We start from the raw sequence: 14,854 nt of genomic DNA, 5'->3' as shown, positions 1-14,854 counted from the left end.
AAGGATACCCCATTAGACAATCCTCACATGGAAATATTTACAGATGGCTTTTGCTCAGGATGGAAAGCGTAAAGCAGGTTATGCCGTGGTGACTGCTGAACAGGTTTTGGAAGCAAAATCTCTCCCCCAGGGAACCAGTGCTCAGTTAGCGGAGCTTGTGGCCCTGACCCGAGCTCTAGAGTTAAGCAAAGGGCAGCGGGTAAATATCTACACAGATTCTAAGTATGCTTATTTGACTTTACATGCTCATGCTACAATATGGAAGGAAAGGCAGTTTAAAATAGCAACAGGAGAACCTATTAAGCATTTCAGAGAGATCGAGAGACTTTTAACTGCTATATATTGTCCTAAAGAAGTAGCTGTTATGCACTGCAAAGGGCACAGCAGGGATGGGAGTAAAATAGCTGAAGGTAAATCATCTGGCTGACTGTCAAGCCAGAAAAGCGGCACTTTACGAAACCCCTTCACTACAGACGCCTTTGATCTGGACAGGTCCTGTGGAACAGGAAAAACCACAATATACTGAGGAAGAATAGAAAGATATGAGAAACGAGGAGCAAAGATTACTGATAAAGGATGGTTACAGTCCGAGGATGGACGATTAATAATTCCTGAAAATGCTCAGTGGAAAATTCTTAAGAGTTTACATCAGAATTTTCATTTGGGTGCCGAGAGTACTTACCAAATGGTTTCTCATTTGTTTGAAGGTAAAAGTGTAATGAAAACTTTAAAGAATATTATCAAAAGGTGTGAGATTTGTTTAAAAAATAACCCAAAGACTGAAAAGCTAGCAAAATCTGGATTACAACGAAGTGGGAAGTATCCTGGAGAGGATTGGGAAATTGATTTTACTCATATGCCAAAAGCTAATGGATATTCTTGCTTACAAGTTTGAGTAGATACCTTTACTGGGTGGATTGAGGCTTTTCCCTGTCATAGTGAACAGGCTAAGGAGGTTATAAAGATTTTAATCCATGAAATTATCCCCACGTTTGGGCTGCCACGGAGCCTTCAGAGTGACAATGGTTCCGCCTTTAAAGCTGCTGTAACTCAGGGGGTATCTAAAGCTCTAGGAGTAGAATATCACTTACACTGTTCCTGAAGACCCCAATCCCCCGGGAAAGTTGAAAAAGCTAATGACATTATCAAAAGGCATCTGCGCAAATTAACTCAAGAGACGCAGGACAAATGGATTAAAGTCCTACCTATAGCTTTAATGAGGGCTCGAACTACCCCCAAAAAGGAGGGATTGTCCCCCTTTGAATGTATTTATGGAGGGCCTTTCTTACGCACAGACATTGTTATAGACCCTGAAGCCTTGGAATTAACTAATTATGTAACTCAGCTCTCAGCTTTTCAACAGGCATTAACAGAACTCTGGGAGACGACTCCTGACCCAGCCTCCGAGACAAGCAAGCCTCTATTTGAGCCAGGAACCGAGGTCCTCATAAAAACATTGGGATCTGGGGGCCTATCCCTTGAGCCTCTCTGGGAAGGTCCTTACCAGGTTATTCTTTCTTCTCCCACAGCTGTCAAAGTGCCAGGAATTGATTCATGGGTACATCACACTCGAGTTAAGAGGTGGCACCCTGACCAAAATTAAGTGACTTCATTTTATGTCTTTACTTTCTATGCTCTGACTTTGTACCTTTTAGATGGACCTGATAACCTATGTGAGTTTACTTCTGCTGACTCCAAATATCCTGAGTCTGCCATTGTATCCTCAAGACAATGTCTTCTTGTCCTGGGCTCACTCCTATGCTACATTCCACAATCGGTCTAATTGCTGGGTCTGCGGAGCGCTCCCCTCTTCATCAGTGGAAGGCTTCCCATGGTGGACATCCCTACCTCAAGGAAAAGACTTTCTCCCAGTCTGTGAATACCTTCAACAACAACCACATGCGATGCCTCTTCTTCATCTGATGACATCTACCAACCCTAAAATGGACTGGTGCAACACTTTGCACTTTAACTATGGACATAATGTGACTTTTAATTTTGATTCTGATTGTTTTGTTCTTGCTGTTTGCTCCCTGCATCTGTAATTGTATAACTGGATTTGTTTCTAGCCGCATGAAAGCTTTTAAGTTACAAATGGTTGCTTAAACTCCTGCTACTGCTGTAGCTTCCTTCAACTACTATTTGGGGCCCCTGGATCAGATATCCTCAATATGAGGATTAGGAGAATATGTTGCCTCACCAATTTAGGGACAATGCCCCTTGTCAGCTCGGAAGCATTTATGGAACGAGAACGACGTCCCTTTTCCCTAGGCAACATAATTCTCCTAAAAGAAAAGGGGGGAAATGAGAGAGTCATTTCCTAGGCAGGTTGATAGGGAGTCTAGGGGTCCCCAAGGAGAGAGGGGTCTGGAATTCTCAAGGAGGAAGAAAGGACAAACTTTTTTCTTTCTCCACATTCCTTAGGATTATATAACAATAATGTATCCTGCCTAAGGACAGTCTTTGGATTAAACCTTCTGTTATCTTAAAATGTAAATTATGGGAGTAGGTCTGCTGAGGTCTTTACAACCTCCAGACATTCTTTGGATTCATTGGAGAGTATATAATTTCATTGCTAACACTAGCAAGCGGGTACTCTTTCTGCCCCCTTCTGATGCCTATGTCAGAAGCTTTCTCTGTCTCCTTTATACTTTAATAAAACTTTCTTACACAAAAGCTCTGAGCGATCAAGCCTCATCTCTGGCCCCGGATTGAATCCTTCTCCTCCAGGGGCCAAGAATCCCGGTGTCTTCACGTGATTCAACAACAACCTTTCACTTTCATGTAACTTGAAAATAAAAATCAAACTAAAAGCAATGAAACTTATATACTTTATTAAAAGAACATGTGAGAATGCTCTGATGTGCATACCTGAGGTGCAACTGACATTTTCTTCCTTAAATCATGAAGTCCAATGTTGGTTGTCCAGATCCCATCAATCCAAATGTCAGGTTCTTCAGGTTCTGACAATCTAAAAAGAGCAGTGATGAGGGAACTTTTTCCAGCTCCTGTTCTTCCCACAATGCCACGCTGTAAAGAGACCCAGAGCAATTAAACCCTGATTGTTGAAAACGAATTTTCAAAGTTCTATTATATATAAAGTGTAGTCTATAGTTTCTCAAGCATGGTCCTGGTGACATTTGGGTCCAGATAATTCATTGTTGGGGGGTCTGGGGACTGTCTTGCATATTGTAAGATGTTTGACAGCAGCAATGAACTCTACCCACTAGATACCAGATGCAACCCCCAAATTGTGGCAACCAAAAATGGCAGATATTTACAAGTGCCCCTCCTTGAGACCACCATCAACCCAAGCATATGTAATATAAACGTGAGTGATTTTATGCCTTCTTACAGTTTTATTTATTTATGCAGTTTTATTCAGATTTCCCAAAAGTGAAAGTGAAGTTGCTCAGTCGTTTCCAACTCTTTGTGACCCCATAGACTATAACTTACTAGGCTCCTCCATGGGATTTTCCAGGCAAGACTACTGGAGTGGGTTGCCATTTCCTTCTCCAGAGGATCTTCCCAACCCAGGGATCGAACCCAGGTCTCCTGCATTGTAGGCAGACGCTTTACCATCTGAACCACCAGGGGAATCAGATTTCCCTGAAGGAATGCTTAATATGCTAAAAATTGTTTGTTTTCTGTGATTATCACATAGTATCCATTATGTGGTAGGCTAAAAGGGGGAGACATATTTTGTGTGTGGTGTATGTGTATACATGTATATGTATGTGTGTAATTAACATTCATAAATAAAGCAAGAAGATAACTTAAAAAAAATCTGCTGGCCGTGAAAAAACAGCAGTCTCCTAAGTGGCGCATAGGAAGTCAGTTTTTAAATTAGGTTTATTCCTACTGCCTGGGTAATCTGACTTTGAGAATTACACGGGTAATTGTACAGAGATGTCAGCAAGTCATAAGTGTTATACACAAACAACTACTCAGTTTTTCAGGGATCTTTTAAGAGGAGTTATTCTTTGGTATAAAAATGAAATCACTTCCTGATATTAAATATCTTAATTACATTCTATCTTGAAACAACTTAAAATATAAAATAGACAAAATGCACATAATGAGATTAAAAACAACACAAAGAAAATTTTATATTTACATGGGACCTTTCATCAGAGCAGCACAAAAGGCAGTTTATTAAAAACTTAATACTTACAATTGAATTTTGGAAAAATAAAAAATACATGTCGTGTCAGTCTATTTATTAATACTAAAGCAGAGAGAAATTAAATGACTAACAATAAAGTGAAAGAATCTATACAGTGCAGGTTAAATGCTGGTAAGGAATAAAACTGCATTCAAATATGTATGTAGAAACTGGCCTTTTTTACCAATGAGTTTGAAAGTAAAAGAAAGTATTAGCCACTCAGTCTTGTCCAGCTCTTTGCAACACCATGGAATGTAGCCTGCCAGGCTCCTCTGTCCATGGAATTCTCAAAGCAAGAATAGTACAGTGGGTTGCCATTTCCTACTCCAGGGGATTTTCCTGACCCAGGGATGGAACTCGGGTCTCCTGCCTTGCAGGCAGATTCTTTACCATCTGAGCCACCAGGGAAGCCCAACTGCAAATTCCCTGAAGGAAGCTTCCCAAGAGATGATTTCATCTCTATTTAGAATCTGGAATTGATGACAGTATAAGACATGCTTTTGATCATTTGTAAAACAGTAAAATTTTAAAACTCAGCTTTAAATGGAACAACTAAATCTTTCTGAGCAATATAATCAGAATTCTTGGAAATTTTCATATTTTCTGAATTGAATCATATTTTCTGATTTGAATCTCTAAAGTGTCACATCTTAGTCTGTCAAATCAATCATGGCATTTCAAAGCAGAATTTACCTTTAAAGAAATTAAACATAAGAAAAAGCAGGTTTAGCTAATTTTATTATCTTACGAAGATAATACAATGTCTATAAGATAATTTGTTGTTGTTGTTTAGTCGCTCAGTCACGTCCAACTCTTTGCAACCCCATGGACTGCAGCACACCAGGCCTCCCTGTTCTTCATCATCTCCCTGAGCTTGCTCAAACTCATGTCCATTGAGTCAGTGATGCCACCCAACCATCTTAATCCTCTGTCATCCCCTTCTCCTCCTGCCTTCAATCTTTCCCAACAGGGTCTTTCCCAATGAATTGGCTCTTCTCATCAGATAGCCAAAGTACTGGAGCTTCAGCTTCAGCATGTTTTTCCAATGAATATTCAGGATTGATTTCCTTTAGGATTTACTGGTTTGATCGCCTTGCTGTTCAAGGGACTCTGAAGAGTCTTCTTCAACACCACATTTCAAAAGCATCAGTTATTTGGTGCTCAGCCTTCCTTACATTCCAACACTCACATCCATACACAACTACTGCAAAAACCATAGCTTTGATTATATGGACTTTTGTTGGCAAAGTAATGTCTCTGCTTTTTAGTACACTGTCTAGGTTTCTCATAGACTTTTCTTCCAAGGAGCAAGCGTCTTAATTTTATAGCTGCAATCACCGACCACAGGGATTCTGGAGACCAAGAAAATAAAGTCTGTCAATGTTTCCATTGTTTCCCCATCTATTTGTCACAAAGTGATGGGATTGGATGCCATGATTGTTGTTTATTGAATGTTGAGTTTTAAGCCAACTTTTTCACTCTCCGCTTTCACTTTTAGTCTTTAGTTCTTTTTCACTTTCTGCCATAAGGTTGGTGTCATCTGCATAACTGAGTTTATTGATATTTTTCACAGCAGTCTTGATTCCATCTTGAGCTTCATCCAGCCCAGCATTTCACATGATGTACTTTGCATATAAGTTGAATAAGCAGGATAACAATATACAGCCTTGACGTACTCTTTTTCCAATTTTTAACCAGTCTTTTGTTCCATGTCCAGTTCTAACTCTTGTTTCTTGACCTGAATACAGGTTTCTCAGGACATTTTTTTACCTTATTTTAAACCCTAATCTGTATAATACATTCTCTGCACACAAACAGGTTGTAGTGTGTACATATGTGGCTCATATGTGTGTACAGGCAGAACTCGAAGATATTTTGGATTTGGTTTCAGACAACCTCAATCATGTGAAAATCACAAAATAAAGTTATATGAATTTTTTGTTTCTCTGTTCAAATAAATTGATGTTTATACTATATTGTAGTCTACTGTGTACAGTAGCATTATATATTAAAATGATGTACAACCTTAATTTTCAATAGTTTATTGCTAAAAGAATGCTAACCATCACCTGAGCCTTTAACATTAAAATACACTGATCACAGATCAGAATAACAAATATAATAATAATGAAACAGTTCACAATATTGCGAGAATTACAAAAATGTGACACAGATACATGAAGTTAGCAAATGCTGTAGGAAAAATGGTGCCAATATACTTGCTTGATACAGTGTTGCCATAAATGTACAATCTGTTTAAAAAATGCATTATCTGTGAGGCACAATAAAACAGATGTGCCTATATTTCTGGGTGTTCTCATACACAAATCAACACATATCAGGACACAAGTGAGAACTGTATCTGTGAGAATGTGTGTTTGTTCCCATGTTATCAGCTCCACTGAAACCGATCCATCTGTACAAACAGGAACATTTGTAGACTTTGGGTAAATGGACTGAGATATGTAGGAGCACCGAGGACTGCTCATAACCACAGGTCTGTGAACTCCATACTCCAGTGAGAAGAATAAAAGAAAAACAAAAACAAAAAAAAACGGGGGGACTTCCGTGGCAGTCCAGTGGTTAAGATCCTGTACTTCCTCTGTAGGAGGTGTGAATTCAATCCCTCATCAGAGAACTAAGATCCCACATGCTGCGTGGCCACAGGCCCCCCCAAAAAGAAAAAGACAACTCAAAGAAAATCTGGCTCTGGCTATCCTGCCATTCAGTCATCAAAACTATAGTCTGAATGTCTTTTCTGGGTAACCAAAGGGTTTTACCAATTGCCCGTGGAGAGGGTCACTAGTATCAGTAAGCTCACATTATTCAATCTAAAGACACTTTGAGGGCTTCCCTGGTGGCTCAGTGGTAAAGAATCCACCTGCCAGTACAGGAGACATGTGTGCAATCCCTCATCCAGGAGAATCCCACATGCCACAGAGCAACTAAGCCCGTGTGCCACAACTATTGAGCCTGTGCTCTACAACACAGGAACCAAAACTACTGAGCCACAACTACTGAAGCCCTCACACGCTACAGACTGTGCTTTGTAACAGGAGAGGCCACCACAATGAGAAGCTCAGGCACACAACTAGAGGAGTCCCCGTTCACCACAACTAGAGAAAAGCCCGAGCAGAAACAAAGACTCAGCTCAGACAAAAATAAATAAATAAAATTATGAAGACACTTGGAGAAAATCTTATTTTATTTGCTTTGAAATGGCCACTTTCTATTTTTCCAACCAGGTTTGTCTCTGATGATATCAACTTGTTACACATTTGCACCTGGATTTCTCTGCACACACCAAACTCAACATAATCAACACCCAATGCCCTACACAAAGCAACCCATTCCTCCTCTTTCCCACGTTACTCTCATGACTTCATTCCCAGCCTCAGGGGCTGAACTGTCCACCTCACTTCCCTGAGTCCAGCATGGTGCCAAGCCCTGAAGACTCTACCTTTGCAGTGTTTTATGACTCAGTTCCTCATTTTAAGAGCCACAGTCAGCACTGGAGTGCCAGGCTGCATTACCTTTTAAAAAACAAATTAAAACAAACTTTATGATTTATAAAAAAATATGTTTTATGATTATGATCCTTAATCATAATCAGTATAAATTTGAAAAATAAATAATAGCTATACTCAGCACTCTGAAAAAAACATTTTCAAGATGACATTTTTACTTTCTAGACTTCTGTATGTGTTCTTAAAGACACATGTTCCCATATATAAACAAAATGGGATTAATATGAACATATTGTTATGTGTTTTCATTTAGTATTTCATAAGAATATTTATTTTAATGGCTACAAAATATTACAGTATATGTGATCAATTAACAAACCCCCTACTTCTGGATATTTAGGCAGTTTTCAATAATTTGTTATTATAAATAACTCTGCTAAATATCCTTGAAGCTAAATCTTCTTTTTTGCAAATACTCTCAAGGATTTCCTTCAGATAAATTCTCAAATGTGGAACTACTGAGAATCAAGTGTGAACATTTTCAGAGGAAACTGTTAAGCTGTTAACCTACTCTCCAGAAATACGATACCATTTTCTACTCCCACTCAATTCCTTGCACATTCACAAACCCAAGTGTTATATCTTTGTTTTAATCGACATCAGTTTGATTCCAAAAAGGGGAATCACTTTTCCGGGACATTTTCCTGGAGGCACAACAGCTCCAGGCTCCCCACCTCCTGCATCTGTCCACTCTGGTCCTCAAGCTCTCACTTCTCAGATTAAACTCCCAAAGGCCACAGGCTCCGTGCCCATCACTCCACCCTAGGATGTTTCTTCTACAAAACTGTTCCCACTGACCTCTCCATCCCTCATGTGCACAAGTTGGCTTCCTTGGGGTGACTCGGGAGTTGTCAGGGTTGAACATGTAAATTTCTGCTGCACACCTGGTAGCTGATTTTCCTGAATTCTCTGCAGATGCCTCATTCTTCATTCACTGGATCAGGGCATCATGCTTTTGCTTATGTTGACTCCACCTCCTAAAGAACTTTCACATGCATTTCTGCTGAATGCATCTCCACCAGCTGAAACCCTAACCACACATCACTAAGTCTGTCTCACATGCCTAAATCCTTGGAAATACTCTCCGTGTCCCATCATGTGGGCTTGTCCCAACCCTAACAGATGTTATGTCATTTTTGTAAAAAAAAAAACAAAAACTGTTATGTTATTTTTGTGAAAACATGTAAAAAATTATGACCTCTTTCTAGCTTACAAAGCTAATATAGTCATTTTCTTGTTTCTTCAGATGAACTGTACATGTTGACAGCAGAATCTGTATTGGATTTGACTCATTTGTATTACCTATGGTGTCCTGAGAAAAAGAAGCTTCCATTGGGAACTGAGATTTTTAAATCAGGCCAGACAAATTTATGGAAAATCTATTACTGTATTATTTAGGTATATGATAAACCAGACAGAGAAACACAACAGATGGATCCTACAGCTATAGATACTTCAAATGGCCAACACCTCTTTTCTCATGGGATAGACAACTTGGGTATAAGTGGTTATGGTCATTTAATACCCAATGAAATGATGGCCATCTTTATCCAAGCAATTACTCTGATCCCTATGCTGGGTGTTTTACATGTCTTATCTTGTTTAAGTTGTACAACAACCCTACAGGTTACATCCTATTGCTTCCATTTTGGAAAAGAAAAGATTGAGGTTTAGTTAGATTAATTAGTCTGCCTGAAATGTCAGAACCCATAAGTCACAGGATGGGACTCAAATCCATATCCTCGGGCTCTTCTCCATCTGCTGATGGCCTGGCACCTTATCATGTCCCTCTGTGTAGCCAGAACAGAGAAACTGGGGAGAAGTCAGTGTAGCTGCAGTTAAAGGCACAGGCCTAACATAGAGATCCTATAGCCAGAGAGTTAAAGCATGATGTGGACACAGGCATGTTCATGGTGAGTGGGAGCAAGAGTGTGCCTGAGATCAGGTGGGCCAGCTGTCAGCAGGAAGAACCGGCACCCACAGCTGGGCTGAGAGAAACCTGCAGCTGAGTGGGGCACATGGTGCCTGGGGAACAGACCAGACAGACCTCGTGCCCTGCTTAAGGAGCAAGATTCATATTTCATCCCATCAGGTGGTGAAAGAGCCATGCATACGCTCAGCAATCTCTGACTACCTTGCTCAGCAGTCTCTGACTCCAGTTCCAGGCAGGGCTGAGCCTGTGGGAAATTCCTCCTGTCCCCACAGAAGGCTGCTATGGAGAAGGACAGACAGCAGGATGAAAATGGCCCGCGATGAAGACAGACTCCATGGAAAGATGCAAATAAATGCAGTAAAATCACAGAATTAGATTATACTGTAAAGACCCGATTTATAGAATATAAACGTAAGTAAATCTGTAGGGTAAGTGGTACAGAGCTTTCTAGTGCCTCCTGCTCAGTCACAATAGGGGTTTGGGTGATTCATGAGCTCAGTTTCAAACTGTCAAAGGACATTTCTTGGAAATCACATGCTATCAGTTATAGAACCCTGCCCATGGGAGAGAAAGGACTTTACTAGGAGGTCCTGCAATGCTGAGAAAGTGATCTGAATGGGCCTGAGACCCTGCATTTCTAAGAAGCTCCAGGAGATGCAGGTGCTGCTGCTCTGGCACCACAGTCTGAGTCACAAGGAATGAGGAAGCCAGCAGGGGAAGAAGGACAAGCTGAGAGTGAAGGGAGGGGTTTACAAGAAAACATTACATAAAAAAGAGAAAATATAGAAAACTAATATTTTTGCACATTATAGAAAGGTCTAGTAAGCATCTGTAAAAATATATTACCCAAATAAGAGCCGTGAGCAAAAACAAACAAATCAATCTACCTCAAGAGATGGAAAATGCTTTAATATGGCCCAGGACTCTCTAAAATGATCAAATAAACCACAAAATCATCTAAATGAAAAATGCAGCCCATGTTCAGAATCTAACCAGGAAGCCTAGCATGCTATTTACCTCAAGCTGATTTTTTTTTTTTTTTTTTTTTAAGTTTTTGGCTGTGCTGGGTCATGGTTGCTTTGGGCAGGCTGTCTCCAGTTGTGATGAGTGGAAGCTACTCCTTGTTGCAGTGAACTGACTTCTCACTGAGGTGGCTGCTTTTGTTGCTGAGCACAAGCTTTAGTAGTTGTGGCATGTAGGCTCAGTAGTTGTGGTACATGGACTCAGCAGTTGTGGCGCACAGGCTCAGTTGCTCTGCGGCATGTGAAACCTTCTCGGTTCAGATCAAGGATTGAACCAGTGTCCCCTGCATTGAAAGGTCGATTCTTCTCCACTGCACCACCAGGGAAGTCCTGGTTCTTTATTTTCACTTGTCATTTCTTCTATGGATTAAAGTCCCGCATAGTACCTACTACACTTTCCTATTGATGGTAACTTCCAGGAATCGTGACAGCAGAGGAAACGAGGGAAAGAGAATAAAGCCCCCCTTCTGCTGAGCTGGTTCACTCCCATGTCTCCTCCCCACCCACGGCTGCTGCTGCTGCTGCTAAGTCGCTTCAGTCGTGTCTGACTCTGTGCGACCCCATAGATGGCAGCCCACCAGGCTCCCCCGTCCCTGGGATTCTCCAGGCCAGAACACTGGAGTGGGTTGCCATTTCCTTCTCCCACAGCAGCTTCTCTCAATCAAATCCAACACCAAAGGGGGTGTCCTGGAGTGACAGGGGTGGGGACCTGTGAGCAGGAGAGGAAACCTGGGATGTACACAGGTGGAGTGAAATGGCTTCATGAACATGCTGCCCGGGTTTCATCTCCCCACACAGAAATGAAACTAATGGCGATACTGTGTCAAGTTGCTGCAGTTATTAATTCAGTCTCCAAATTTAATTTGCCCTCAAACATTTTAGAATCTCAATAATCCTATGATTTCCAGGGTTTAAGAAAGAAGAATAAGAATCTCTTATGTCCCTAAGTTGTACTACAGAGTTTCTTATGTAAGTTAACAGAATTACATTTACAATGGAAAATCTGACAGACTCATTGCCTGAGAGTAAACAAACATTGCCCTCAGAGCTCTCAGGGACAAAATTGTATCAAAAGCTGTGGTGAATGTTTTCCTGATAAGGCAGTTCACCTTCTTCCTGACCTACAGTGGAACTGGAAATAATTAGGACCAGCTTTTGCCCTGTGACTGACTGAAGCTGCTCCCTGGGCAGCATTTGGGGATTAAGTTGAATATTTATTTTTTCATTTTCATGTTACAAAGCTACCATTCATTAAATTACAGCTCCATTCCACTATATGGGTCTGGGGTGGTAAGAATTTTAAAGAGCAGTTCTTTTGGTTATTTACAGAGTTGTCTTCTCTGTGTGTGTTGGTTCCTGGTTGCTCACACCTATGTATTACTCGCCCTCTCATCCAGCAATCACTCAGTACTCTCTCTGTGCTCTGAAGAATGCCACTTGCTAGGGAACATAGATGAAAATAAGATGCTTCCTGATTTTAAAAAGTTTCAAGGTACTGTGACATACAGACTCAAATTACAAAGCATGTCACAGGTGCTATCTTTTAATTTAATTATGATAAAATTCACATAACATAAGATTTAACTACTTAACCATTTTATTGGACAGTTTGGTTTTCAGTACATTCACATTATTGTGCAACCAAGCTCGAGAATTTATTTTTTTGCCTCATGAAACTGATATACTATACCCTTTAGACAAACAACTCCCCATCTCCCCTCCCACAGTCCCTGGAGACCACCATCCTACTTCCTGTCTTTTTGAATTTGACTGCTCTAGGAAACTCACATGAGTGGAATCAGAGTTTTCATTTCTTTTGTGTCTGGTTTATTTCATTTAGCAAGATGTCCTCAAGTTTTATCCATAGGCCAGAATTTTCTTCATTTTTAAGGCTGAATAATATTTCATTGTAAGGATTTAGTTCCTTCCAACTTTTGCCTGCTATGACCACAGGTGTGGTCCACTATGACCACATAGTAAATGCTATGTTAAAAGAAAATATAAGACACTGAGGAAGAATTGAGAGTCTCTAAGACGCATTAGAGATGCCTCAGAAAATGAGGCGGAGAAGGCAATGTCACCCCACTCCAGTACTCTTGCCTGGAAAATCCCATGGGCGGAGGAGCCTGGTAGGCTGCAGTCCATGGGGTCGCTAAGAGTCGGACATGACTGAGCGACTTCACTTTCACTTTTCACTTTCATGTGTTGGAGAAGGAAATGGCAACCCACTCCAATGTTCTTTCCTGGAGAATCCCAGGGACGGGGGAGCCTGGTGAGATGCCGTCTATGGGGTCGCACAGGGTTGGACACGACTGAAGCGACTTAGCAGCAGCAGAAAATGAGGAGACTTTCACCATCCAGATGATGGAGGGGATGGGTCTCTCAGGTTGAGGGACATAGTGCACACTGGAAGTTGGGAGGACATAGCTTTGGGAGAACCTACACACAACCCGAGTGCAGGGGTGTGTGTAAATCAGGAGACATCCTGGCTGTAGAGGCAGATGGGGCAAGGGCTTCCTACCACCTTGTCTGTTCTGGTTTAGTCTCTTCTTCAAGAGTCTGCCCTGGCCCCAGGTGAGGTTCCCAATCTGAGCGTGAAAGGAACATCACCAGCGGACATGGACGCCGGCAGGTGCAGGTTACTAGCCTCTCTGCCATTTCCAATGTGAATCTTCCCTGCTCCCTTCAATTTGCTTTTGACTCTGAGCAAGTCTCTGGGCCCTATCCCCATCTGGGGCTCTGGTGCCTCACCCGTGACTGAGTCATGATTCTGGCTTTTCTCTAGTGGCTACGAGCTCACCCCACAGCCTCTACTGGAATGGGCTTTGGGCTGTGCTGTGGTTCTACCAGCAGCTCACCCAGGCCAGCAAAAGTCAGATCTGTGCTTCAGAAAGAAGCAGTCTGCGGGGTGGGGCAGGGCAATGGCAGTTCAGTGTCGGTGAATGGAGGACAAGTCTATGGGAAGGGCTAATGGAGAGAGGAGGAGGCGGCCACCAGAGGGCACCATGGGAGCAGGAGGAGATATCAGAAATACAAAGAAGAAAAAACGGAAAGGAGGAAAGGCAGGGGATATTGGACAGTTAGTGGCAGGGAGCCACGGCTGACTTCCCAGACTTAGTATGAATAATCAGGTGTCCTGTAGAGTGTCCTGGGTCAGGTTAAGATTGAGCCCTGGAGCCAAGGACCCATCTACCACCATGAGGGGGCTCACTCCACAGGGAAAAAATCACTGGTATCCCAATTTCATAGTCAGTTTCCAAGAAAGATTCACCTATGATGTCACTGATCTAATCTGCATCCATTAGGAACAGAGTCCCCCTGACACACTGACAAGGAAGCCAAGAGCAGATGTGGTGCTAAATCTTTAGCTGGATTTTAAAAAGGCAAATGAGTCATCCCAGTGCACCAGCCCCAAGCTTCCCATGACAGATGCATGTTGATGTATGGCAAAACCAATACAATATTGTAAAGTAAAAAAAAAAAAGATGTTCTAAATTAAAAAGTTCTGGAGATGGATAGTGGTGATGGTTGTAGAACAATGTGAATATACTTAATGCTACTGAAGTACATTTAAAAATAGTTAGAACGGTAAATTTTATGTATATTTTACCTCAATAAACAAGATAAAATGTTAACACTTAAAAAAAATAAATAAATAAAGAGGTAAATGGCTTAAACTAACCTTTTCTCTTGGGTCAATGAGCGTGTCCAGGTTCTTCAATACCAGAGGCCCATCCAGGCTGTACTTGAAATTAACATAAGTAATGTAAATCCTTCCTTCATGAGGCCAGGATGGTGGTGGACGATACTCAAGTTCCCAGGGTGCTTCTTTTTCAAGGTCTGTATATTCAATCCCCCTTTCTACTGAAATCATCTGAAATGCATATGACATCACAAGAGTTAAGTGTCAGACAGTCTTGCTTATGAATTTTAGAGATTGCAAGTGAAACCTTCTGCTTTTATATCTTCACATTTGCCTTTATATGGTATAGAATATCTCAGGTCTCAGCATCCACAAAGGACAGAAGTAGGAGTCTTATGGGGCCTTGGGTGATTTGCAAATTTATTCATCTTCAACCCTTTTACTTACAACTACTTCCTTCAACTTTATATTAAAGCTAAAAGAATTAGAGAAATGATTGTTTAAGATTTTATCCCTCTACCTTTCACATCTGCTTAATGTTAAATAAAATATATACATCTTTTT

The 14,854-nt window shown here is 41.2% G+C and overlaps 1 protein-coding gene across 2 annotated transcripts in view; it reads right to left on the bottom strand.

The window, feature by feature from the left end:
- LOC139186232 (ATP-binding cassette sub-family C member 4-like) overlaps nt 1–14,854 on the bottom strand; it is a 152,755-nt gene that overhangs the window by 48,862 nt on the left and 89,039 nt on the right. For both annotated transcript variants that reach the window (XM_070800394.1, XM_070800395.1), the window contains exons 22-23: nt 14,330–14,521; nt 2,872–3,030 (exon numbers count right to left, since the gene is read on the bottom strand). In XM_070800394.1, the coding sequence (XP_070656495.1) occupies nt 2,872–3,030; nt 14,330–14,521 (351 nt within the window). The remainder of the gene's footprint in view (nt 1–2,871; nt 3,031–14,329; nt 14,522–14,854) is intronic.

This window comes from Bos indicus, chromosome 12, assembly GCF_029378745.1.
Source record: "Bos indicus isolate NIAB-ARS_2022 breed Sahiwal x Tharparkar chromosome 12, NIAB-ARS_B.indTharparkar_mat_pri_1.0, whole genome shotgun sequence".
NCBI classification, from domain to species: domain Eukaryota; kingdom Metazoa; phylum Chordata; class Mammalia; order Artiodactyla; family Bovidae; genus Bos; species Bos indicus.
The sequence above is the reverse complement of the archived record's forward strand: the minus strand, read 5'-3'. Positions and strand labels throughout refer to the sequence as shown.